This window comes from Oncorhynchus keta, chromosome 21, assembly GCF_023373465.1.
Source record: "Oncorhynchus keta strain PuntledgeMale-10-30-2019 chromosome 21, Oket_V2, whole genome shotgun sequence".
Taxonomy (NCBI): domain Eukaryota; kingdom Metazoa; phylum Chordata; class Actinopteri; order Salmoniformes; family Salmonidae; genus Oncorhynchus; species Oncorhynchus keta.
The window spans coordinates 26978678-27006243 of NC_068441.1; the positions used below are offsets into that span (position 1 = coordinate 26978678).

The 27566-nt window shown below is 42.0% G+C and overlaps 1 protein-coding gene across 4 annotated transcripts in view; it reads right to left on the bottom strand.

Annotated features, from left to right (window-relative positions):
- The window catches only part of LOC118400343 (inositol 1,4,5-trisphosphate receptor type 1-like), a 218401-nt gene that overhangs the window by 82405 nt on the left and 108430 nt on the right, over window positions 1-27566 (bottom strand). For all 4 annotated transcript variants that reach the window (XM_052473596.1, XM_052473595.1, XM_052473594.1 and 1 more), the window contains 5 exons: window positions 6176-6359; window positions 5681-5934; window positions 2009-2209; window positions 1189-1299; window positions 642-737 (listed from right to left, as the gene is read on the bottom strand). In XM_052473596.1, coding sequence (XP_052329556.1) covers window positions 642-737; window positions 1189-1299; window positions 2009-2209; window positions 5681-5934; window positions 6176-6359 — 846 coding nt within the window. The remainder of the gene's footprint in view (window positions 1-641; window positions 738-1188; window positions 1300-2008; window positions 2210-5680; window positions 5935-6175; window positions 6360-27566) is intronic.

Consider the following 27566-nt stretch of genomic DNA (forward strand, 5'->3'; position numbering starts at 1 on the left):
CATGTCAGGTGGAAGGATAATCTTGGAAAATGCGAAATGCTCACTAAGAGGGATGTAAACAAATTTGTGTGTTTGGAAAATGTATGGGATTTTCTATTATTATTTTACCCCCCTTTTCTCTCCAATTTCTATCTTGTCTCATCGCTGCAACTCCCCAATGGGCTCAGGAGGCAAAGGTCAAGTTATGCGTCCCCGCTCGCTTAACCCGGAAGCCAGCTGCACCAATGTGTCTGAGGAAACACAGTTCAACTGACAACCGAATTCAGTTTGCATGCGTCCAGCCCGCCACAAGGAGTCTCTAGAGCGTGATGTAGTAAAGTAAAGCCCCCCCGGCCAAAACCCCCGAACCCGGTTGACGCAGGGTCAATTGTGCACCAGGGTCTGTAGTGACGCCTCAAGCACTGCGGTGCAGTGCCTTAGACCACTGCTCCACTCGGGAGGCACTATGTATAGGAGTTTATATTGCAGCTCATGAAACATGGAACCAACACTTTACATATTGCGTTTATATTTCTGTTCAGTGGGGGGATGAATGATTATTTTTTCAGATGAATGGGGACGTCTGGGAATAAAAGGGGATTTGTGGGGACGAATGGGGACTAGTATGGGCACGTAGAGTTTTGTAGGGACACGAGGCTCACCAGCTCCTTTGGCCTCATGTTGTACAGGATTCTCTCAGCGTTCTCACTGTCATGGCGACTCTCCATGATAGCCAGCAACAGCTTGGAGGCATTGTTCTGAGAGAAAGGGAGAAATAAGTTTCCATGATATTAAACCATTATGCCCTTGTAATGAGATACGTCTAAAGTTAAAGATCAAATCCTTTGAGATGTTTCTGTTCCTCCTTCCAAATAAAACAGACAGAATCCAAAAAGTCTTAGGGGGAAATGCACTCTGCAGATATTTGCTTTGGCACCTAAGGTGCTAGTTTAGGAGATATTAATGAGTTGTCCAGATTTCAAAAGCAGCAGCACACGGTTTTTAAGTTCCACTCTGGGTTTAGTAGTTATTAGAGTACAGGGTAAAGTTGCTTTACTACTAGTACAGTAGGCCTAGTGTGGAGACCCAGGCTGCTTCCAAAATGGCACCCTATTCCCTATATTGTACACTAATCTGGTCAAAAGTACAGCTCTACATAGAGAATAAGATTCAATTTCAGACGCTGACCTAATGAGAAGGAGGCCTCACCTTGAGTTCCAGCACAAGGTCCATCCTCTTCTTCCCCAGTGGGTTGATGTCATTCAGGATCAGAGCGATGATGATGTCAATGCCGTTGGACTCATGGGTGGCTATGCAGTTCTGCAAGGAAACAAGAACTTGGGTCAATTTTCTAAAGGGACTGAGGAGGACAACACTAGATCAAGAACTACGCATGTCAGGACCCTCTCAATCCACCCAATGACAGTAGAAGTAGTATGGATGGAAATGGACCCAGGACAGGAGTCCATAACTGGTTCCTATGGTATGCACATGTGCTTGTAGCTAGTTCTTATGGCAGAGTTCTCCAACTGGCGGCCCGCGGGCCAAAGGTGGTTTTATTTCACCCCCAAGTTTTCTGAGCAAAAATGATAAAAAATACATTGTTTTAAAAAAATCTTTGGACGTAAAAAAAACTAAGAACACCAGGAAATCAGCTCCAAGTGATTTTATTTGGGGAAATCTGTTCCCAAGTATTTCCAAGCATAATAGATAGACAAGTGATCATATACAAATGTAAGCAACGTTTGAACTTATGATGTTTAGTCAAATATTATATTTTTTTGGCTTCTTGCGGTCAATTTACAGTCTACAAATCATTTGTAATTATGTTCCGGCCCCAGAACCATCCGCTCAAGAAACAGATCGGCCCACGGCTGAATCTAGTTGATGATCCCTGTCTTATGGGATGGACCCACACTATCTGCTTGTAGTTCTAATGAGAACATGACAAAGGCCCATAGCTAATTAGTTCAAATGACAAGGGCAGTTAGCTAGTAGTAGTTCTAAAGGCAAAGACACATCCCAGTACCTGGTTCTCATGGCATGGTCCCTGGCAGTACTCTGTCAGGCTCTCTACTGTCTGGTTGATGAGAGCCACGTTCTTCTCATTGATGTAGAGTCCTAGTAGCCCCAGGCCTCCCGTGGTGCTGCCACAGATACAGTCCAGGAACTGCAGTGTCTCACACACCAGGTTATAGTTGTTCTTGTTGTTCTGACACCGAAGGAAGTTCTGGAGAGGAACGAGGCAAGTGTGAGGGAATGGAAAGGGCAGGAAACAAGAGAATGCAAAGTCAATATATTTTATACACACTATGTTCTAGTTCACAGGAAAACAATCCCACTTGACATTGTGTATTGAATTTTTCATTTTTATTTATTTAATCTTCATATAACTAGGCAAGTCAGTTAAGAGCAAATTCTCATTTACAATGATGGCCTACCCCGGCCAAACCCGGACGACGCTGGGCCAATTTTACGCCGCCCTATGGGACTCCAAATCACGGCCGAATCCAAATGTGATGCAGCCTGGATTCGAACCAGGGACTGCAGTGGAGCCTCTTGCACTGAGATGCAGTGCCTTAGACCGCTGCGTCACTCAGGAGCCGAAAGGGAAATATTGAAAGGGAAATATGCATTGAAAGTGTGACTCTGAACTGAAAAGGGTTTCAGGTAACATGAAAATGAGGACAGGGTGACCCCGACTCCTTAGAGTCCACAGAGAACATCTGTGCATGAGTCACTGGGTAATCAGGGCCATTGTGTTGAGTTAACTGTTAGATCAGAGACGTGATAGCCAGGCCTTCACTGAATATAACCATCTATCTCATTACTCCTGATGATCCTCCCACCACCTTTGGCCCATGGGAGACGACGCATATCAGTTCAGACAGTGAATACACAGCAGCAGCCCACACAGACTTCGAGGTCGACCGATTATGATTTTTCAACGCTGATACAAATACCGATTATTGGAGGGCCAAAAAAAAGACGATACCGATTAAATCGGCTGATTTTGATATATATACCTGTATTTGTAATAATGACAATTACAACAATACTGAATAAACACTTATTTTAACTTAATTTAATACATAAATAAAATCAATTTAGTCTCAAATAAATAATGAAACATGTTAAATTCGGTTTAAATAATGCAAAAACACAGTGTTGGAGAATAAAGTAAAAGTACAATATGTGCCATGTAAAAAAGAAAACGTGTAAGTTTCTTGCTCAGAAAATGAGAAATAATATGAAAGCTGGTGGTTCCTTTTAACATGAGTCTTCAATATTCCCAGTTAAGAAGTTTTAGGATGGAGTAATTATAGGAATTATAGGATGATTTCTCTCTATACCATTTGTATTTAATTTACCTTTGACTATTGGATGTTCTTATAGGCACTATAGTATTACCAGCCTAATCCCGTGAGTTGATAGGCTTGAAGTCATAAACAGCGCTGTGCTTCAAGCATTGCGAAGAGCTGCTGGCAAACGCAGGAAAGTGCTGTTTGAATGAATGCTTACGAGCCTGCTGCTGCCTACCACTGCTCAGTCAGACTGCTCTATCAAATATCAAATCAGGCTTAATTATAATAAACACACAGAAATACGAGCCTTAGGTCATTAATATGGTCAAAATCCGGAAACTATAATTTCGAAAACAAAATGTTTATTCTTTCAGTGAAATACGGAACCATTCCGTATTTTATCGACGGGTGGCATCCCTAAGTCTAAATATTGCTGTTACATTGCACAACCTTCAATGTTATGTCATAATTATGTAAAATTCTGGTAAATTAATTATAAGTCTTTGTTAGGAAGAAATTATCTTCACACAGTTCGCAACGAGCCAGGCAGCCCAAATGGTTGCATATCCCCTGCTTGCACAGAACGCAAGAGCAGTGACACAATTTCCCTAGTTAATATTGCCTGCTGACATTAATTTATTTTAACTAAATATGCAGGTTAAAAAAATATATACTTGTGTATTGATTTTAAGAAAGGCATTGATATTTATGGTTAGGTACATTGTTGCAACGACAGTGCTTTTTTCGCAATTGCGCTTGTTAAATCATCACCTGTTTGGCAAAGAAGGCTGCGATTCGATAATAAATAAACATGCACCACATTGATTATATGCAGCGCAGGACAAGCTAGTTAAACTAGTAATATCATCAACCATGTGTAGTTAACTTCTCTAGAGTAGGGGGCAGAATTTGGAATTTTGGATGAAAAGCATGCCCAAATTAAACTTCATTCTACTCAGGCCCAGAAGATAGGATATGCATATAATTAGTAGATTTGGATAGAAAACACCAAAGTTTCCAAAATGGTTTAAATAATGTCTGAGTATAACAGAACTGATTTGGCAGGCAAAAACCTGAAAAAAATCCAATCAGGAAGTAGGATTATTTTGGTTGGTAGTTTTCTATTCAATGCCATTACAGTATCCATTGACTTAGGACTCAAATTGCAGTTCCTATGCCTTCCACTAGATGTCAACAGTCTTTAGAAATTGTTTCAGGCTTGTATTCTGAAAAATGAGGGAGTAAGAGCAGTCTGAATGAGTGGACCCTGCCGTGTCACAGAACTTTTTCATGCGACCAGAGAGATTGCCTTTCTTGTTTACCTTTTATATTGACAACGTTATTGTCTGGTTGAAATATTATTGATTATTTAGGCTAAAAACAACCTGATGATTGTATATAAAAATCGTTTGACATGTTTCTATGAACTTTATGGATACAATTTGGATTTTTTTGTCTGCCTATTGTGACTGCGTTTGAGCCTGTGGATTACGGAGGTTTTCGGATATAAAGAGAGACTTTATCGAACAAAAGGAACATTTATTGAATAAATTAATGTCTTCTGAGTGCAAACATCTGAAGATCATCAAAGGTAAGTGATTAATTTTATCTCTATTTCTGACTTGTGTACTTGTACTTGGCTGGTTACTGTTTGTAATGATTTGTCTGCTGGGCTATGTTCTCAAATAATTGTAAGGTATGCTTTCGCCCTAAAGCATTTTTAAAATCATACACCGTGGTTGGATTCACATGAAGTTAATCTTTAAACCTATCTTTTCTGAATTTTTATAATGAGTATTTCTGTATTTGAATTTGGCGCTCTGCAATCTCACTGGATGTTGGCCAGGTGGGCTAGTGTCCCACATACCCTAGAGAGGTTAACTAGTGATTATGATAAGATTCATTGTTTTTTATAAGATAAGTTTAATGCTAGCTAGCAACTTACCTTCGCTCCTTGCTGCACTCGCATAACAGGTGGTCAGCCTGCCACGCAGTCTCCTCGTGGAGTGCAATGTAATCGGCCATAACCGGCTTCCAAAAATGACGATTACCGATTTTAATGAAAACTTGAAATTGGCCCTAAATAACACAGACCACACACAGGAGCAGGAGACCAGCAGATAACCTGAAGACTGAGCTGTAGTGATTTTCAACAGGGCCAATTACCTGCTCAATGGAGGATACATCCAGCTATTGACTAACCAGCCTGATAGTAGTAGGAAATTCTAAGCAAACAAAGTAATGATTAACGCAAAACTATCCATAAAAAAAGGTAAGTAAAGTAGGAACCGGCAGGATGCTCTCCTCAGCACATCCATCTTACGTAAGGTATAAATAAGACTAAAGAGGCAGTGTCTGAGGGCTGGCTTCCCCTGGTGTTGGGCTGGCTGACTGACCTGCAGGTCTCGGTTGTGGTTCTCACAGAGCAGCTGGAGGAAGCGCAGGATAGGCTGCATGATGACGATGATAAAACTAATCTCTCCATCGTCCTGGCCCTTGTCCCCGGTGCTGGGTGTGCCATCAGGCGTAGAGAAGTGGTCATCGGGGTCGGCCTCACGGCGGTATGAGTTGAAGGCTTTTTTAGTGGCTGACGAGGCCTCCAGCAGCTGCTCTCTCGCCTCATCTGTCACCAGTACCGCTGAGTCTTTGGCTGCAGAGACACAGGGAGGGGAGGGGAGGTCAACAGAACCAGCCCACAAAGTCTATAAATCATCACAAAACTAGGTACTGGGGTGAAAATAAATACTTCATGGCAGTTATTTTTTTTATTGCTAACGTGTTCAGAGAGAAATTGACCTTAGATAAGTGTCTATGTGTAACTTCCTACTCCAATACAAAACCCATTAACAGCTGATATGAGACAGCCATTTAGATTTTGGTTGACCTCTGACCTTTCTTGCGGACGGGCACATCCTTGTCGGGGGCGTCGTCATCTCTCTTCCTGTTGCCGAGGTCGCTGGTGTTGACCGTCACCGTGGCTTTAATCTCCAGCTGGGCGAGCTTCATCCGGTCATAGAACACGCGGAAAAACTTCTCGGACTTCTTGTCCTCCGTCAGACGGCAGATGAAGGAACGCTAGCACAAAAGGAAAACAAAAAAGGTATAGGGAAGTCACGTTAATTACAATTAAAGATTAGGAATGTTATTTCACGCCACATGCTTGTGTATTCTTGTGTGTAGCCTACTTTACCAAATTAACAGACATGGTTGAAGTCTCAGTTGGTTACGTGGAGGAAAGTGTTCACAACACCACAGTTGTGGGTTTGATTCCCGAATAGTAGAAATAAATGTGATAACTGTAAGACAGCTTTGGATAAAAGCATCTGCTAAATGACCATTGTTCAAAACACAGAGGTTCAGGTAATTGATCTAATGGATCAAAATAAGACAGGCCTGCTCTGTTGTGTTTACAGTAGCACTAAGTACATATCATCAACACATACACACTCTGTAGCACATACTTCAGAAAAGGGAAATTTAAGTCATGTACATAGGTACTTTAACACTGAATACTTCCATTGAGATGGTAATGGACCTAAAGCCACCTACGTCGTCACCTGGTTTTTTTCTCCACACGCCATTTAAAGTCATGAGAAGACTGGTCGAAAACGCATCGTTTTTTACCCTATTCTACTGTGCAAACAGTCAATGACAACACACGGGATTCAAGAATGGAATTCTTTATTTCTCTCGCTCTTTATTGCTGTGTGCCCCATGCATGCAGAAAATCATAAGACCACGACCATAGTCAGCCTCAGCCTGTTATTTGGTCAGTCTACTGGGAGAGGGAGGAGACTCCAAACCAATGGCAGAACAGGCCAGATCACATTGCTTAGGGTGAAAAACGACACGAGTGGGTGAAGCCTGCCCTACTTACACAGATAGAGAGAGGGGGAGAGGGTGGAGGGAGAGAGGAAGGGAAGGAGTGAGGGAGGGAGGGAGACAGAAACACAGGGAGAGGAAAAAGGGTGCAAGGAAGAAAATAAGAAAAAAGGTGACACTTTACTTGATACCCAGCGACATGTTACGACAGTCATACATGTCATAATAAGGCATAACAGCTGACATAACCCATTATAATATGGTCCTAACACTGTCATGACATATTTAGACCTGTTGTGATGAATATTGTGTTACATTATTGCTGGTTATGACACCTCTACAGTGGGGCAAAAAAAGTATTTAGTCAGCCACCAATTGTGCATGTTCTCCCACTTAAAAAGATGAGAGTCCTGTAATTGTCATCATAAGTACACTTCAACTATGGCAGACAAAATGAGAAAAAAATAATCCAGAAAATCACATTGCAGGATTTTTGATTAATTTATTTGCAAATTATGGTGGAAAATAAGTATTTGGTCAATAACAAAAGTTTCTCAATACTTTGTTATATACCCTTTGTTGGCAATGACAAAGGTCAAACGTTTTCTGTAAGTCTTCACAAGATTTTCACACACTGTTGCTGGTATTGTGGCCCATTCCTCCATGCAGATCTCCTCTAGAGCAGTGATGTTTTGGGGCTGTTGCTGGGCAACACGGACTTTCAACTCCCTACAATGATTTTCTATGGGGTTGAGATCTGGAGACTGGCTAGGCCACCGCAGGACCTTGAAATGCTTCTTACGAAGCCACTCCCTTGTTGCCCGTGCGGTGTGTTTGGGATCATTGTCATGCTGAAAGACCCAGCCACGTTTCATCTTCAATGCCCTTGCTGATGGAAGGAGGTTTTCACTCAAAATCTCTCGATACTTTGCCCTATTCATTCTTTCCTTTACACGGATCAGTCGTCCTGGTCCCTTTGCAGAAAAACAGCCCCAAAGCATGATGTTTCCACCCCCATGCTTCACAGTAGGTATGGTGTTCTTTGGATGCAACTCAGCATTCTTTGTCCTCCAAACAAGACGAGTTGAGTTTTTACCAAAATGTTCTATTTTGGTTTGATCTGACCATATGACATTCTCCCAATCTTCTTCTGTATCATCCAAATGCTCTCTAGCAAACTTCAGACGGGCCTGGACATGTACTGGCTTAAGCAGGGGGACACGTCTGGCACTGCAGGATTTGAGTCCCTGGCGGCTTGGTGTGTTACTGATGGTAGGCTTTGTTACTTTGGTCCCAGCTCTCTGCAGATCATTCACTAGGTCCCCCCGTGTGGTTCTGGGATTTTTGCTCACCGTTCTTGTGATCATTTTGACCCCACGGGGTGAGATCTTGCATGGAGCCCCAGATCGAGAGAGATTATCAGTTGTCTTGTATATCTTCCATTTCCTAATAATTGCTCCCACAGTTGATTTCTTCAAACCAAGCTGCTTACCTATTGCAGATTCAGTCTTCCCAGCCTGGTGCAGGTCTACAATTTTGTTTCTGGTGTCCTTTGACAGCTCTTTGGTCTTGGCCATAGTGGAGTTTGGAGTGTGACTGTTTGAGGATGTGGACAGGTGTATTTTATACCGATAACAAGTTCAAACAGGTGCCATTAATACAGGTAACGAGTGGAGGACAGAGGAGCCTCTTAAAGAAGAAGTTACAGGTCTGTGAGAGCCAGAAATCTTGCTTGTTTGTAGGTGACCGAATACTTATTTTCCACCATAATTTGCAAATAAATTCATAAAAAACCATACAATGTGATTTTCTGGATTCTTTTTCCTCATTTTGTCTGTCTTAGTTGAAGTGTACCTATGATGAAAATTACAGGCCTTTCATCTTTTAAAGTTGGAGAACTTGCACAATTGGTGGCTGACTAAATACTTTTTTGCCCCACTGTACAAAAGTGTCAAACACTGACGACTGATCTGAGGGCATGAATGTGATAGACCTATCTAGCTTATATGATTACGATGGTCATAATGCTTCTTGACAGTGTCATAGTGTTATTTCAAATGATGATGATGAAATGACGAAAAAAAATAATATTACTAAAGATTTCATTACTTCATCAAAGGATTTAAGAAATAAACTTTGAAACAAAAGGAAACTTCTAGGCAGGGAATACAATTGTTTGAATAATAATGTGGGTTTTGACACTTATGTAGGCGTCATAACCAGACATAAAATAACGCAATATATGTGTGGCAACAGGTGTAAATATATGGGTCATGACAGTGTTATAACCATATTATGACAAGTTATGTCAGCTGTTATGACACAGTGTCAAAAGTAAAGTGTTACAAGAAAAAATATGAGAAATGGAAAAAGGAGAAAAAGAGGTAGGGAGAGATGGAGGGAGAAAGTGAGGGGGAGAAAATGTTATCAGCTGGTATCTAGGCCAGTTCTGAAAGCTTGTTGCATAACTAGACTTGTTTCCAGGTTAAATGTAAACTTTGATAAACTGGGGTAGTGTGTGTGTGCTTAAGGCCAGTTTAAACCTCTTAAGGATCTCTTCAGATCATTGTCCCACCCTCGGGGCGGTTGAGCTAATGTGCGCTAATGCGATTAGCATGAGGCTGTAAGTAACAAGAACATTTCCCAGAACATAGACATATCTGATATGGGCAGAAAGCTTATATTCTTGTTAATCTAACTGCACTGTCCAATTTACAGTAGCTATTACAGTGAAATAATACCATGCTATTGTTTGAGGAGAGTGCACAGTTATGAACTTGAAAAGTTATTAATAAACTAATTAGGCACATTTGGGCAGTGTTGATACAGCATTTTTAACAGAAATGCAATGGTTCATTGGATCAGCCTCAAACTTTGCACATACACTGCTGCCATCTAGTGGCCAAAATCTAAATTGCACCTGGGCTGGAATAATACATTATGGACATTCTCTTTTGCATTTACCAAAATACAAAAAACATGTGTTTTTTTCTTTGTATTATCTTTTACCAGATCTAATGTGTTATATTTTCATACATTAATTTCACATTTCCACAAACTTCAAATGGTATAATGAATATGCATATCATTGCTTCAGGTCCTGAGCTACAGGCAGTTAGATTTGGGTATGTAATTTTAGGCAAAAATTGAAAAGAAGGGGCAGATCCTTACAGTGTGTGTGTGTGTGTGTATGCGTGGAGAAGCATACTTGAAAAACAAATATTTTTAATCAGTTTGAATAAAGTATAAAACAAAATGGACAAACTCCATTTTACAATGTTATTTGAAAAAAGAGATGTGGTATAGAAGGCTTGTTGGCAGGAGGACATTCACTACTTTACCAGTACAATGTTCGAAATGTTAAATGAATTAAACATGCCAATCCTCCTCGGTAAACAGCCCTGGGTCTGCTAACAACACAATTGTGGAGTACTATGTAGTCTGCAGTAATCATTTTCAAATCTGTGCCAAAAAATGTTTGTCAAATACATTGTCATAATGTAGATGATAATGAAGATGCAATAGGAATATCACGTTGGCAGTGTTTTCACATATTATTTATAGCTCACAATGAATCAATGTGGTTGAAAAGATAGCATTTTCAAAGTTTCCAAGCCAACATTAAATAGTACATTGCTGACTTGCTAGCAAAACAACATCAAATCAAATTTATTTATATAGCCCTTCGTATATCAGCTGATGTCTCAAAGTGCTGTACAGAAACCCAGCCTAAAACCCCAAACAGCAAGCAATGCAGGTGTTGAAGCACGTTGGCTAGGAAAAACTCCCTAGAAAGGCCAAAACCAAGGAAGAAACCTAGAGAGGAACCAGGCTATGAAGGGTGGCCTGTCCTCTTCTGGCTGTGCCGGGTGGAGATTATAACAGAACATGGCCAAGATGTTAAAATGTTCATAAATGACCAGCATGGTCAAATAATAGGTCTGGGACAGGTAGCACGTCCTATAGCACTTTCAGAAAGTATTCACACCCTTTGACTTTTTCCACATTTTGTTGTGCTACAGGCTTAAACATTTAAGGCTGAAATGTCTTAAGTATTCAATAAGCATTCAACCCCTTTTATGGCAAGCCTAAATACATTCAGGAGTAAAAATGTGCTTAACAAGTCACATTTTAATGGACTCACTGTGTGCAATAATAGTGGGGAACATGATGTTTTACTCTGTAGCCCACACATACAGATAATTGTCGATTAGTGAATTCCAAGCACAGATTCAACCAGACCGGGGAGTTTTTCAATGCCACGCAAAAAACAAAACAAATAAGACACTGAATATCACTTTGAGCATGGGGAAGTTATTAATTGTGACTTTACAGAGTTACAGAGTTGAATGGCTGTGATTGGAGAAAACTGAGGACGAATCAACAACATTGTAGTTACTCCACAATACTAACCTAAATGACAGAGTGAAAGGAGGAAGACTGTATAGAATAAAAATATTGAGTGGCCTAGTTACAGTTTTGACTTAAATCGGCTTAAAATCAAATGTCAAGACTTGAAAACGGCTGTCTAGCAATGATCAACAACCAACTTGACAGAGCTTGAAGAGTTTAAAAAGAATAATGGAACAAATATTGTACGAAGATCATACCCAAAAAGACTATGCATCTAATCTGTATCTAATCGCTGCCAAAGGTGATTGAATACTTATCTAATCAAGATTAGTGTTACATTTGAAATTCATCTTTAAAATAGTATTATTTTTCTTCCACTTTGAGATTAGAGTTTTTTGTGTAGACCCCCCCCCCCTTTTTTTATTTTATATATATAATCCATTTTAATCATAATTTGTAACAAAATGTGGAAAAAGTCAAGGGATGCAAATACTTTCTGAATCACTGTATAGCTTCACTTATTGTGAAAGTGATAACTCACTAGATTCTCACCAGCATCTTTCCTTAGTATCAAAATATCACGCAGTTTGAACAAAGCAGTATTATGTTGTGTCATGATTAGAGACCTGCCCATCTTGTGATGAGTGACTTCTCCTTCTACCACCATCTATTCCAAATAAACAACGTTATCGTTGTGAATTTATGACCCTGGGCAACAGACTCCAAAGCCCCCAGCCTCACTCACCCCAACCCCCACCACTGTGCACTAGACCACTCGCAAATGTGGTGTGGTATGGGTTAGTATTCGTGCTATCCAGCAAGACCCAGTGCAACAGATAACTTGATGACAGAGTGGATAGTGCAGAGAGGTAGTGATTAACTGAACCTCACAACCTGGAAACCAACACAACACAGGGAGGGTTGGAGGGAGGGATGGGAGAGATGGGGGGCTGAAGTGTTCATGTCCGTCTTTCTCTCGCTCTCCCTCCATACCTCCTTCTCTCAGTAATAATGCATCTTCTCATCTCTCTTTCTTCCCCTCTCTCCCCATCTCCCTCTTTGCTCACATCACTCTTGTCCTCTGTTATTAGACAGCACGGGCGTGGGTGGGACCTTGGGGCCTGAGTGAAGGAGGAAGGGGCGGGAAAGGCTGCACCGCAGGGCTCTGACCGGAGACAACAGCTCGTCACAGCCCCCCCTCCTCCCTCTACCCCTGGAGTGCTGAAGGAATTACCTAACACACAGACAAGGAACATACAGCCACACAAACAGGAACGCTTTGCGTGGCTACATCAAAACAGACCAGCTTTGGCGGACAGTGTGACATTTTCCATGTTACGGGCACACAGACACTTCTCTCACAAACTCTCAGAAATGTAATTGGTCACATACACATATTTAGCAGATGTTATTGCGGATGTAGCTAAATGGTTGTTTTCCTAACAGTGCAGTAGTATCCTCTGTTCCTCTGGTGATGTAGAGGTTAATCCAGGTCCTGCAGTGCCTAGCTCCACTCTCACTCCCCAGGTGCTCTCATTTGTTGACTTCTGTAACCGTAAAAGTCTTGGTTTCATGCATGTTAACATTAGAAGCCTACTCCCTAAGTATGTTTTACTCACTGCTTTAGCACACTCTGCCAACCCGGATGTCTTAGTTGTGTCTGAATCCTGGCTCAGGAAAACCACCAAAAACCTTGAAATCTTCATCCCTAACTATAACATTTTCCGCCAAGATAGAACTGCCAAAGGGGGCGGTGTTGCAATCTACTGCAGAGGTAGTAATACAGAACTCTGCAGGCTATCCAAGTCTGTACCCAAACAATTCGAGCTTCTACTTCTAAAAATTCACCTTTCCAGAAACAAGTCTCTCACTGTTGCCGCTTGCTATAGACCTCCCTCTGCCCCCAGCTGTGCCCTCGATACCATATGTGAGCTCGTGCTTCTAGGTGACCTAAATTGGGACATGCTTAACACCCCGGCCATCCTACAATCCAAGCTTGATGCCCTCAATCTCACACAAATGATCAATGAACCTACCAGGTACAACACCACATCTGTAAACATGGGCACCCTCATAGATGTCATCCTAACTAACTCAACCTCCAAATACACCTCTGCTGTTTTCAATCAAGATCTCAGCGATCACTGCCTCATTGCCTGCATCTGTAATGGGTCTGCGACCAAACGACCACCCCTCATCACTGTCAAACGCTCCCTGAAACACAGGCCTTTCTAATTGACCTGGCCAGGGTATCCTGGAATGACATTGGCCTCATCTCATCAGTAGATGATGCCTGGCTATTCTTTGAAAGGGCCTTCCTCAACATCTTAAATAAGCATGCCCTATTCAAAAAATGTAGAACTAGGAATATCCTTAGTCCTTGGTTCACCCCAGACCTGCATTAGCAGGCGTTCTGGCGTTCTGCATTAGCATCGAATGGCCCTCGCGATATGCAACTTTTCAGGGAAGTTACGAACAAATATACACAGGCAGTTAGGAAAAGCTAAGGCTAGCATTTTCAAACAGAAATTTGCATCCTGTAGTACTAACTCAAAAAAGTTCTGGGACACTGTAAAGTCCATGGAGAACAAGAGCACCTCCTTCCAGCTGCCCGCTGCTCTGAGGCTAGGAAACACCGTCACCACCGATAAACCCACTATAATTGAGAATTTCAATAAGCATCTCTCTACGGCTGGCCATGCTTTCCACCTGGCTATCCCAACCCCGGTCAACTGCCCGGCACCCAACAACCTGCCAAAGCCCCCACCATTTCTCCTTTACCCAAATCCATATAGCTGATGTTCTGAAAGAGCTGCAAAATCTGGACCCCTACAAATCAGCCGGGCTAGACAATGTGGACCCTCTCTTTCTAAAATGATAGGCCAAAATTTTGCAACCCCTATTACGAGACTGTTCAACCTCTCTTTCGTATCGTCTGAGACTCCCAAAGATTGGAAAGCTGCCGCGGTCATCCCCCTCTTCAAAGGGGGTGACACTCTAGACCCAAACTGCTACAGACCTATATCTATCCTACCCTGTCTTTCTAAAGTCTTCGAAAGCCAAGTTAACAAACAGATGACTGACCATTTCGAATCCCACCGTACCTCCGCTATGCAATCTGGTTTCAGAGCTGGTCATGGGTGCACCTTAGCCACGCTCAAGATCCTAAACGACATCATAACCGCCATCGTTAAGAGACATTACTGTGCGGCCATATTCATCGACCTGGCCAAGGCTTTCGACTCTGTCAATCACCACATTCTTATTGGCAGACTCGACAGCCTTGGATTCTCAAATGATTGCCTCGCCTGGTTTACCAACTACTTCTCTGATAGAGTTCAGCGTGTCAAATCGGAGGGCCTGTTGTCCGGACCTCTGGCAGTCTCTATGGGGGTGCCACAGGGGTCAATCCTCGGGTCGACTCTCTTCTCTGTATACATCAATGATGTTGCTCTTGCTGCTGGTGATTCTCTGGTACACCTCTACGCAGACGACACCATTCAGTATACTTCTGGCCCCTCTTTGGACACTGTGTTAACTAACCTCCAGGCGAGCTTCAATGCCATACAACTCTCCTTCCGTGGCATCCAACTGCTCTTAAAACGCAGGAAAAACTAAATGCATGCTATTCAACCGATCACTGCTCGCACCTGCTCGCCTGTCCAGCATCACTACTCTGGACGGCTCTGACTTAGAATATGTGGACAACTACAAATACCTAGGTGTCTGGTTAGACTGTAAACTCTCCTTCCAGACTCACATTAAGCATCTCCAATCCAAAATTAAATCTAGAATTGGCTTCCTATATTGCAACAAAGCCTCCTTCACTCATGCTGCCAAACATACCCTCATAAAACTGACTATCCTACCCATCTTCGACTTCGGTGATGTCATCTATAAAGTAGCCTCCAACACTCTACTCAACAAACTGGATGCAGTCTATCACAGTTTCATCTGTTTTGTCACCAAAGCCCCATACACTACCCACCATTGCGACCTGTACACTCTCGTTGGTTGGCCCTCGCTTCATACTCGTCGCCAAACCCACTGGCTACAGGTTATCTACAAGTCTCTGCTAGGTAAAGCCCCGCCTTATCTCAGCTCACTGGTCACCATAGCAGCACCCACTCGTAGCACCAGCTCCAGCAGGTATATCTCACTGGTCACCCCCAAAGCAATTCCTAATTTGGTCGTCTTTCCTTCCAGTTCTCTGCTGCCAATGACTGGAACGAACTGCAAAAATCTCTGAAGTTGGAGACTCATATCTCCCTCACTAGCTTTAAGCACCAGCTGTCAGAGTAGCTCACAGATAACTGCACCTGTACATAGCCCATCTGTAAACAGCCCATCTATCTACCGACCTCATCCCCATACAGTATTTATTTATCTTGCTCCTTTGCACCCCAGTATTTCTACTTGCACATCTACCATTCCAGTGTTTAATTGTAATTACTTCGTCACCATGGCCTATTTATTGCCTTAACTCCCTTATCTTACCTCATTTGCACTATATAGACTTATATATATAGATTTTTTGTTTTCTTTTGTTCTACTGTATCATTGACTATGTTTTGTTTATTCCATGTGGAAGTCTGTTGTTGTATGTCTCAAATTGCTATGCTTTATCTTGGCCAGGTCGCAGTTGCAAATGAGAACTTGTTCTCAACTAGCCTACCTGGTTAAATAAAGGTGAAAAAAATAAAAATATCTAACAATTCACAAAAATACACACAAATCAAAAAGTAAAATAATGGAATTAAGAACATTATTAATTACAACATTATTAAAACATTATTAAAGTGACTAGTGTCCCATTATTTAAGTGGCCAGTAATCCCAAGTCTATGTATATAGGGCAGTAGCCTCTAATGTGCAGGGTTGCTTAGCCTGGTGGAAGCTGGCTACCGATGGTTATTTAACAGTCTGATGGCCTTGAGATAGAAGCTGTTTTTCAGTCTCTCGGACCCAGCTTTGATGCATCTGCCTGACCTCGCCTTCTGGATGATAGCAGGGTGAACAGGACGTGGCTCGGTGGTTGAGGTCCTTGATGATATTTTTGGCCTTCCTGTTACATCAGGTGCCATATCAGATCGTCAGTGATGTGTACGTCGAGGAACTTTCCACGTCCACTGCGCTGCGCTGCCGTGCTCCTTCTGCTGTTTCCTGAAGTCCACGATCAGCTCCTTTGCTTTGTTAATGTTGAATGAGAGGTTATTTTCCTGGCACCACTCTCCCAGGGCCCTCACCTCCTTCCCATAGGCTGTCTCGTCATTGTTGGTAATCAGGCCTACTACTGTTGTGTCATCTGCAAACTTGATTGAGTTTGAGGAGTCCGTGGCCACGCAGTCATGGGTGAACAGGGAGTACAGGAGGGGGCTGAGCACGCACCCTTGTGGGGCCCCTGTGTTGATGATCAACGAAGTGGAGGTGTTGTTTCCAGGAAGTCCAGGACTCAGTTACACAGGCCGGGGTTCAGACCCAGGGCCCCGAGTTGAATGATGAGCTTGGAGGGTACTATGGTGTTGAATGCTGAGCTATAGTCAATTAACAGCATTCTTACATTGGTATTCTTCTTGTCCAGATGGGATAGGGCAGTGTGATGGCGATTGCATCGTCTGTGGATCTATTGGGGCAGTAAGCAAATTGAAGTGGATCTATGGTGTCAGATAAGGTTGAGGTGATATGATCCTTAACCAGACTCTCAAAGCACTTCATAATGACAGAAGTGAGCGCTACGGGCGATAGTCATTTAGTTCAGTTAACGTCGCTTTCTTGGGTACAGGAACAATGGTGGACATCTTGATGCAAGTGGGGACAGAATATTGGGATAGGAAGAGATTGAATATGTCCGTAAACACTCCAGCCAGCTGGTCTGCGCATGCTATGAGGATGGGGATAGGGATGCCGTCTGGGTCGGGAGCATTGCGAGGGTTAACGCACTTAAATGTCTAACTCACGTGGGCCACAGAGAAGTAGAGCCCACAGTCCTTGGTAGCGGGCCGCGTCCGGAAGCAAGACGTCGGTGTCCGCGACGTGGCTGGTTTTCCCTTTGTAGTCTGTGCTTGTCTGTAGACCCTGCCACATACGTCTCATGTCTGAAACGTTGAATTGTGACTCCACTTTGTCTCTGTACTGACATTTTGCCTGTTTGATTGCCTTACGGAGGGAATAACTACACCGTCTTTATTCGGTCATATTCCCAGTCACATTGCCATGGATAAATGCGGTGGTTCGCGCTTTCAGTTTTGCACAAATGCTGCCATCTATCCACGGTTTCATGGCTCTCTCGGGATAAACTGTCGCCGTCCATACAGCCATCTGGGTTCTCAATACATCGCGCAGACAGGAATAAAGAACTCTCTGGAGAGAAGAAAGGCGGGGGTGTATGTTTCACGATTAACTACTTATGGTGTGATTGTGATAACATACAGAAACTCAAATAATTTTGTTCACCTGACCTAGAATACTTCACAATTAAATGCCGACCATATTACCTCCCAAGAGAATTCTCTTTGGTTATAATCAAGCCATGTATATTTAAATCAAATTATATTTGTCACATGCGTCGAATAGAAGTCAATGTGCAGGGGCACAGGTTAGTCGAGGTAATTGAGGTAATATGTACATGTAGTTAGAATTAAAGTGACTATGCATAGATAATAAACAGAGAGTAGCAGCAGGGTAAAAGAGGGGGTGGGGGGGACAGACAATGCAAATAGTCTGGGTCGCCATTTGATTCGCTGTTCAGGAGTCTTATGGCTTGGGGGTTAGAAGCTGTTAAGAAGCCTTTTGGACCTAGACTTGGCGCTCTGGTACCCCCTCAAGCAGATACCACGGCAACCCTCAAAGAACAACAATGGACTTTATGCAAACTGGAAACCACATATCCAGAGGACACATTTATTGTAGCTTGGGATTTGAACAAAGTAAATTTGAGGAAAAAGCTCAACACATTGACTGTACAGTAGTAGTACTCACGCTGGTAAAATATTGGACCACTGCGAAACAACTTTTTGAAATGCCTACAAATGCCTCTCAAACTACACTGCTCTCATGTAACAACCAAATTCATTCTCTACTCCCTCCCCACCTTTGTGTTGACATGCTTCCTCTCACTACTAGGGCACATTACTCTCCACTCTGAGCTGGTGGCTGTGGTTGAATATCTATGTGCAAATGGGACTCAGTTGGCAGTGTTGCCAGAGATGACAGGGTCTGGGATCTGGGTTGGGTCAGGGTTACTATGTTGTGGTTATGTTGGGTTTGGTGGAGTTTTGTGAGGTAATGTTGAGGCTTCAGTTTGGTTGTGATGGATTTATGACACTGATGATGTATGACAGTGGTGAGGATGAGAAATATCATGTCTACTGTAATTGAATGAGCGTTAGGTTATGGCATCAGACGCCTGGCATAGTCTACGGCCGACAGCATCTCTGTTATTCATACTCACCCTCTATCTATCCCTCCCTCTCTCCCGGTCTCTCTCTCCATCTGTCTCTTTCCCCCTCTTTGTCTGTCTGAAAGAGACTTAGACCCGTTCTAAGAATTGTGCGGATCTCGTCTAAATCCTAGAGGACAGGGGTCTTCCTCACAAACAGGAGGATGCACAGCATGCATCACAGGGTACACAGTGCCTTGTCATGGACGTTGCAACAACACACTGGTACAAGTCATATTTTCTTTCTTCTGCATTTCAGCATGATCAAAAACATCCCCCTTTTATAAGACTTCAGTAGAATAATAGATATAGTCACTTTATTAGCCACAGAAATGTGTCAAAAGCCCCTCCAAGTAAATGGCGTTGCCAGAGGTATTAACCCTTTCCACTCACAGCCCCTGTCATCCCGTATACAGGTTCTCTGCTTCACAGCGCTGTATGGGTTTTGACTTGAGCACCGCGCATGACAAGATGCCCCCATCCCTCGCCCTAATTGGGGTGCTTTGACATTTGATGTTGTCAGAGTGAAGGAAATGCTGTAAATCGAGAGGAGTCGGTGTTTGGAAAGATTAGACGTTGAGGATTATAATAAATACCACTTTGATGTCATACAAGCAAACCAGACACCCATGAGTCCAAATGTGCACTTCACATTTCCATATTTGAAAACTCATGTAATTTACAGTATCAACATTTATGATCTCTATGTTTGATCCAGTTATAAGGATGACATGCGTTATACCCTGGGTTGTCCTGGACAGAATGAGAATATATTAATCGTATTGTGAAGAACATTAGCAGTGGAACACGCACTTGAAAGCACTCATGACTACATTCTATGCAAATCAAAAATTACAATATTTGTCTGAAGTGCCTTTTGAAAGCATAACACTAAGAAAGTATTTCATAACTTAGCGAGCCATGTTGGCAATAGAATAAGAGTTCAAATGATGCCCATCTGACCCAGATTGCGATTTATAATGGAATGTTTTTGGATTGCATAAACAACTAAAATTGTGTGATGTTGGGGACGCTTGCCTCAGTTCCTCAATGGCAGAGCGAGGAGAGCTAAAAAAACACCTTATAGTTGAAGGCTCTTTACTTGAGTCATAAATTACTTAGGAACTGTGCACACTTTGGAGAGGTGGAGAAACCAATTAGACCTCTGACTCAAACCCTTTAAATAGTTTTTTCTTAACCTGCACCTACTCCAAAATGTCAATGAATATTGTTATTATGTTACTGAATGTATGCAGAGTATTTTCAGCAGGGGTTGGAACCGGTTCAGGGAACATAAAACCGGAAAATGTCATTTTTTATAGGAACAGAATCAGAAAAGGGAATGAAAGATCTATACTGCTCCGGAACAGAACTGTTATTTTCAAAGCATGGGAATCAGTTAATAACATTATTTTATGTTCTGGCCAAAGCCCTCACTCTGTCACTCAAACTTATTCCAGTGCCTGCCTGCCAGTTGAATATCTTTGCCAGTGTGCGTGCATGTGCCCCTCCCCCTCCGAAGCTTAGGCTACTGTAGCCTACTGTCATTACAAGCGTGATTCAGAAATTAGGGAGAGATTATTAGAGAAAAATTGATAAACTTCTTCAATGCTAGTTAAGGATACTATAATTATCACATTTCACGTTGGATTTATTAACTACAAAAAGGTGAGATGTGTTTTTAATTCTGGTGCCGCACTGCACACACAAGCTTGTTAGCTAGCTCTGGTCCATCTATCGGGAGTTGAAAGTTCCTCCATAGAAGCCGCTCCTCCGTAGGTATAATTCTCTGGGCCTAATTCAGATAATGCACTTCATAACAAGATGTCCAACGTTCCTCCACCCTCTCTCACTTTCTCCCCACCTGCCAAATTTCAGTCGCCTCTCGTACACTTGTCTGTCCATCGCACAAGTGAACAACTATAGCCTAGGCAGCCGATAGCACCCATAAACTATTGGTTCCCTAGGCTAAAACAACTATAAACTAGGCAGCCGATAGCACCCATAAACTATTGGTTCCCTAGGCTAAAACAACTATAAACTAGGCAGCCGATAGCACCCATAAACTATTGGTTCCCTAGGCTAAAACAACTATAGCCTAGGCAGCCGATAGCACCCATAAACTATTTGTTCCCTAGGCTAAAACAACTATAGCCTAGGCAGCCGATAGCACCCATAAACTATTGGTTCCCTAGGCTAAAACAACTATAAACTAGGCAGCCGATAGCACCCATAAACTATTGGTTCCCTAGGCTAAAACAACTATAGCCTAGGCAGCCGATAGCACCCATAAACTATTGGTTCCCTAGGCTAAAACAACTATAAACTAGGCAGCCGATAGCACCAATAAACTATTGGTTCCCTAGGCTAAAACAACTATAGCCTAGGCAGCCGATAGCACCCATAAACTATTGGTTCCCTAGGCTAAAACAACTATAGCTTGTTCGCTCCATAGAAAGCTGTTCTATCAGAAAATAACGATATAAGGTGTTCCTTTTTGTCCCGAACTTGTTCAGAACTTTATTTTGCAGGACGGAACAGTGGAATGGAACTAAACAAAATAATGTCACTGTTCAGAAATGAAAAAATTACAATATAATTTAGGTTCCAACCCGATTTTCAGATTTTGTTATTGATAAATGCTGTGAAAGTACAGAAAATATCAAATGCAAATAAAATCAAAAGTGTAATGTTTGGATTCAGTCTTGTGACAGGTGAACTGTTGTATCCTCACCTTTGGTCTGATCATTTCCTCATACTCTCCAAAGTGTTCTCTTTCAATTGCTACGATGGTCATACATATTCCTTTTATATTTCTTCTGTAAGAAACACTTCAATTGGGCCCTATCCATATAGGTTAATTTCCACAAGTGTAAGGGGTAAAAAAAAAAAGAAAGCCATCTGTGTTTAGACAGGATTTAGAAAACGAGTGCTGGAACAGAGCCAACACTCGACAGATTGATGTTGAGTATGTTAAGTAAGACATGGTGGTGAGGAGTAGAGAATGGAGAGAAGCAAGGGATGGGGAGTTTCAGGAGTCCCCTGGAGTGTTGGGTAAACAGAGAGCCTGTCTGTAACCATGGAGATGAACCCTGAGCAGAATAAGAGTTGGGAGCGAGGCAGGGCGAGGAGAGGTGGGGGAGGGTGGTTCTGAAAAACAAGGTCACAGCGCTTTCCCTTCACTCCTTCCGTTCTGCCACTTGGCATCAACAAAGGGATGTTATATAACAGCTATTTATATCCGCACTCCCTCTCTTTCTCTCCCTCTCTCTCACACACATCAGGCAGCACCACACAGACTAACTGGAATTGCAGCTCTCCTACACTCCTCTTTCCACTGAATTCTCTTTTTTTTCCCACCGACACCCATTTGTCCTCTGAACTAGCCTCTTGTTTCAATCTTCATCCTATCCTTCTGACAGAACTCTTGTCTCTTCCTCTTCCCTGTTCCTTCATCTCCTACTCTTCTTCCTATTCTCTCTGCCCTGACACGGGAAGGCATAACTTGTGGGTTTTACGTCAGGTGCCCGACCACTGCTGAAATGTTACAAGTCACCACTTGTGTGTTTGTGCCACAACCCAATTACCACTGACACAACCATTACCTCCCTCTTCTCTCTTCCAGCAGTAGCTGTCACAGGAAGAAGTGTGGCATGCAGGAACAATCTAACATTTCCTGCAACAAAGTGACTGACGTTGATTGTTAAAAGAAAATAAATTAAGTTCGCCGGAGTGAAGATTGAGATTATGACATACGTCACATGATCTAAAGTCTTGCTTGATTATGCATGTCCAGATATTGATTAAAACCCGTTGATTATGAGAAGCACATTTATTGACTGTGATTGATGTGTGGATATTTATCATGTGAACATATTACCTGAATGTGTTTGTATGCCATTTTTCATACCTTTATTGAATTTGATTGTCAATTAGGTAATTGGTATGTTATGTGATGCATTCTGGGTAATGGGTGTTGCTACAATAAGCATTTAATTGCGAGACCTACAGGTAACAGGTCGGCATGCTGCCGGGTTCACAGGCATGATTGAAGCCTGGGTTTTCTTTTGTTAGAGCTCTGTTATTCATGTCAGTTTACCTTTCTGTTCCTCGTCCTGTTTATTTGATTGTGTAAATAATTGTACAGTACGCCGGATCTTTATCCTCATATTGGCAAGAAAAATCACATCTTCCTTGTATGCCTCTTCACTGTTAAAATCCTACCGCACGATCAACCTCACAGACGGGACCAAAGTCAATTTCTCAGTCATTAATGGCCTTCCCAGTGGCTGACAGAGTGAGTGAGAGAGAAAGGTGTAAGGTGTAAGTGAGGGAGTGATTGAGCGGGTGAGTGAGTACATGGTCAGGTTTATTTCTGTGTGATATGTAGGTCAGGAGGTAATGGTTAACAGTGTTACGTGAGTGAACACAATCCCAGGCTTCTACCCTGAACAGGTGTATGGGCTCGAGACACATCAACACAGATTAAAGAACTCAAGAGTAGATCCCTTGTTCAAAAGGGACAGAATAGACTGATCTATCTATCCATCCTCTGTTTATCATCTGTGAAAAAGGCAGAGGCTAGAAAAGTGGTCTGATTCTGAGCGAATAGTACAAAAACATTATGCTAGTGGACATTTAGACAAATAGCAAATTAATGTTAAAAGTCAAAAAGGTTATCGAGTTAAATATGTCTGAGAAATCATTAGTAATGCTAACCCTATTTCTTCAAAAGTTGAAACTGTTGTCCAGCTAATCAGTCTAAAAAAGGTAAACCTGGAGGTTTCTAAGAAACACGTTTTCTAGTGTGACCTCAGGTTTCTCACTCTACAGGACAGTCCAGACACCACTGATGACAACTGCGTGGAGGTTACAGCGAGTGAGCATATGCAGAAGTATCCGGGTCAGAAAGCAAATATCTAGCCTACCAAACTGGTTTGCATTCATGAACTGCTACAGTATGTTATGTCAAAGTACTTTAGAGAACATGTATACCCTCATTAGCATTAATACTTCAGTATTTACCCCTCTAAATGTCCACTCAATGTTTCAGTACAAAACAACTGTTAGAAGAGAAGATCCAGTCCTCCCTACTGCCCTACTTCAGAGACCCAAAATGACCCAATTTGGGCTGAGAGAGCTGGAATGTTTTGAAGCCTGAGACATTCATTCACACAGGCCTTATGTAACATTGGTCACCTGATAATCTCTGCAACAGGCAGGGAGGGAGACAGGCTGCAGCCGTGGGAAGCCAGGACATTATCTCTGCTAGAGTGGCTTCCTCACCCCTAATCTGATTACGCAAGCTGCCCCCGTTTATGCAAGCACAGGCAATCAGACTGACGAAGAAGCAGACAGTCAGAGGAGCAGGCAGACAGAGACAAGATGGACAGATAAATGCAGCGGGCTTGTTCACACATGCACACACACTTGCTCTTTGTAATTTCTCTTCTGTATGCAGAGAGGTAGGTAGGTATGCAACGCGTTGCCAAAACAACCATTAGTGAGGTTGGCTGCTTAAATGGATGGATGCAGAAAAGCGTGGAGGGGTGCAGGGTGGTAGATCTATGAAATGATGATTCCACCCACAACAAGATGTGCCTTCCTCTCTATGAGCCCATTATGAAGGGAAGGGTAATTCCACAAGGGGTACAGGGGCTGATCTACAGTGTACAAACAAATATACCTCCACAGTCTACAATATACACTACCGGTCAAAAGTTTTAGAACACCTACTCATTCAAGGGTTTTTCTTTATTTTTACTACATTGTAGAATAATATTGAAGACATCTAAACTATGAAATTATGTAGTAACCAAAAAAGTGTTATACAAAATGTATTTTGATTTGTTTTTGAGAATCAATTTCTGAGGCTGGTAACTCTAATGAACTTATCCTCTATAGCAGAGGTAACTTTGGGCCCTCCTTTCCTGTGGCGGTCCTCATGAGAGCCAGTTTCATGATAGTGCTTGATGGTTTTTGCGACTGCACTTGAAGAAACTTTCAAAGTTCTTGAAATGTTCCAGATTGACTGACCTTCATGTCTTAAAGTAATGATGGACTGTCCTTTCTATCTATTTATTTGAGCTTTTATTTTCAATACTATGGACTTGGTCTTTTACCAAATAGGCCTATTTTCTATATACCACCCCTACCTTGTTACAACACAACTGACTGGCTCAAACGCATTAAGGAGGAAAGAAATTCCACAAATGAACTTTTAACAAGGCACACCTGTTAATTGAAATGCATTCCAGGTGACTACCTTGTGAAGCTGGTTGAGAGAACGCCTAGTGTGTGCAAAGCTGTCATGAAGGCAAAGGGTGGCTATTTGAAGAATCTAAAATATATTTTGATTTGTTTAACACTTTTTTTTGCTTACTACATGATTCAATGTGTTATTTCACAGTTTTGATGTCTTCACTATTATTCTACATTGTATAAAATAGTTAAAATAAAGAAAAACCCTTGAACATGTAGATGTTCTAAAACGTCTGACCAGTAGTGTACCTTCACAGTCTGTTCAACATCAGGGGGAAATTATAGTACATTCAAACACAAACTCAACAAAAAAAGAAATGTCCTTTTTTTCAGGATCCTGTCTTTCAAAGATAATTAGTAAACATCCAAATAACTTCACAGATTTTCATTGTAAAGGGTTTAAACACCGTTTCCCACAACAATCAATGAACATGCACCTGTGGAACGGTAGTTAGAACAGGTCCTTTCTTCTCAATTTCCGCCTGACTGACGTGCCTGTAGCTCAGGCCCTGAACCCCGGATATGCTTATAATTGGTACCATTGGAAAGAAGAGTCTTTGGCGTTTGTAGAAATGTTAAAATAATGTAGGAGACTATAACCCAATAGATATGCTAGGAGAATATCCAAACAAAAACAAACCAGAATTTTTTTCGTTGTTGTTGAGAGCCCATACTCCTACAATGGAAAGTATAGGGAAATAATTAAATCTAGCTCCCAGTATGCAATTCCTATGGCTTCCACTGGGTGTCAGAACTCAATGTTCAAGGTTTCAGGCTTGTTTCTTCCAAAGGAATATATAATGAGTTTTACTACAGGGACACAGTCTTGGAAATGTGTGTGCGTGCGCCATGAAGACAACGCGCACCTGCTAATATTGGTTTCCTATTGAACATACTTCTTTCTGTATGAAATATTATAGTTTGATTACATTTTAGGGTATCTGAGGATTAAATAGAAATGTATTTTGACTTGTTGAAACAAAGTGTAGGGGTAGATTTTCAGATCCCTATCTTGGCATGTTGAATGAGTGGATTACTCAAATCGATGGCGCCAACTAAACTGACTTTTTGGGATATAAAGAAGGATTTTATCTAACAAAACGACACTACATGATAAAGCTGATTTCCTGCAAGACAGAAATGTTAGTGTTCTGCCATGGCCAGCGAAGAGCCCGGATCTCAATCCCATTGAGCACGTCTGGGACCTGTTGGATCAGAGAGTGAGGACCAGGGCCATTCCCCCCAGAAATGTCCGGGAACTTGTAGGTGCCTTGGTAGAAGAGTGGGGTAACATCTCACAGCAAGAACTGGCAAATCTGGTGCAGTCCATGAGGCGGAGATGCATTGCTGTACTTAATGCAGCTGGTGGCCACACCAGATACTGACTGTTACTTTTTATTTTGACCCCCCCCCTATTCCATTTCTGTTAGTCACATGTCTGTGGAACTTGTTCAGTTTATGTCTCAGTTGGTGAATATTGTTATGATCATACAAATATTTACACATGTTAAGTTTGCTGAAATTAAATGCAGTTGACAGTGAGAGGACATTTATTTTTTTGCTGAGTTACATATACAGTACAAACATATGAGTCTCTAAAATGTCTCCCTTGTAAATAATCCAGATAGAGCAGCGGCCATGTGCCTCAGTTTCAGTTCAATCATTCCCCATGGCCTCATAGGATTGTTTGACGTTGCCAGTAAACTCTACAGTGGCTCAGTTCTATCAGGAAAAGTATAGAAGTGTTGTGTGGCATGGTGAGCCATCCTCTAAGGGAGCAGGGAGGGAGGAAGGGGTGTGGACTAATGTAAAATGGCTGCCTTATACAGGATCAGAGCATGCCAGTACATGATAGACCAATGCAGTGGAAGGTCTACAATAGGCCTGGTACTGTTCCTATCCAAGGACTGACAGTGCCTCAAGAAAGTATTCATACCCCTTGACATTTTGTTGTGTTACAAAGCGGGATAAAATGGATTTGTCATTTTTTTGTTAACGATCTATACAATATATTCTGTAATGTCAAAGGGGAAGAAAAATTCAAACATTTGTAAAAAATGTATAAAAAAGAAACAGTATTCAACCCCCTGAGTCAACAATACATGTTAGAATCACATTTGGCAGCATTTACAGCTGGAAGTATTTCTGGGTGAGTCTAACAGCTTTCCACACCTGGATTGTGCAACATGTACCAATTAAAAAATATATATATTCAAGTTCTGTCAAATTAGTTGTTGATCATTGCTAGGCAACCATTTGCAGGTCTTGCCAAGTCAAGGGGTGTGAATACTTTCTGAAGGCACTGTATCTTTCTCCTTGCTTTTTTCTCATCTGTGAAGTGTGTTTGGACCAATGATGCATCTTTATGGTAGTGAAATGCACTTTAAAAAATGTTTGTTTGGAGTCATC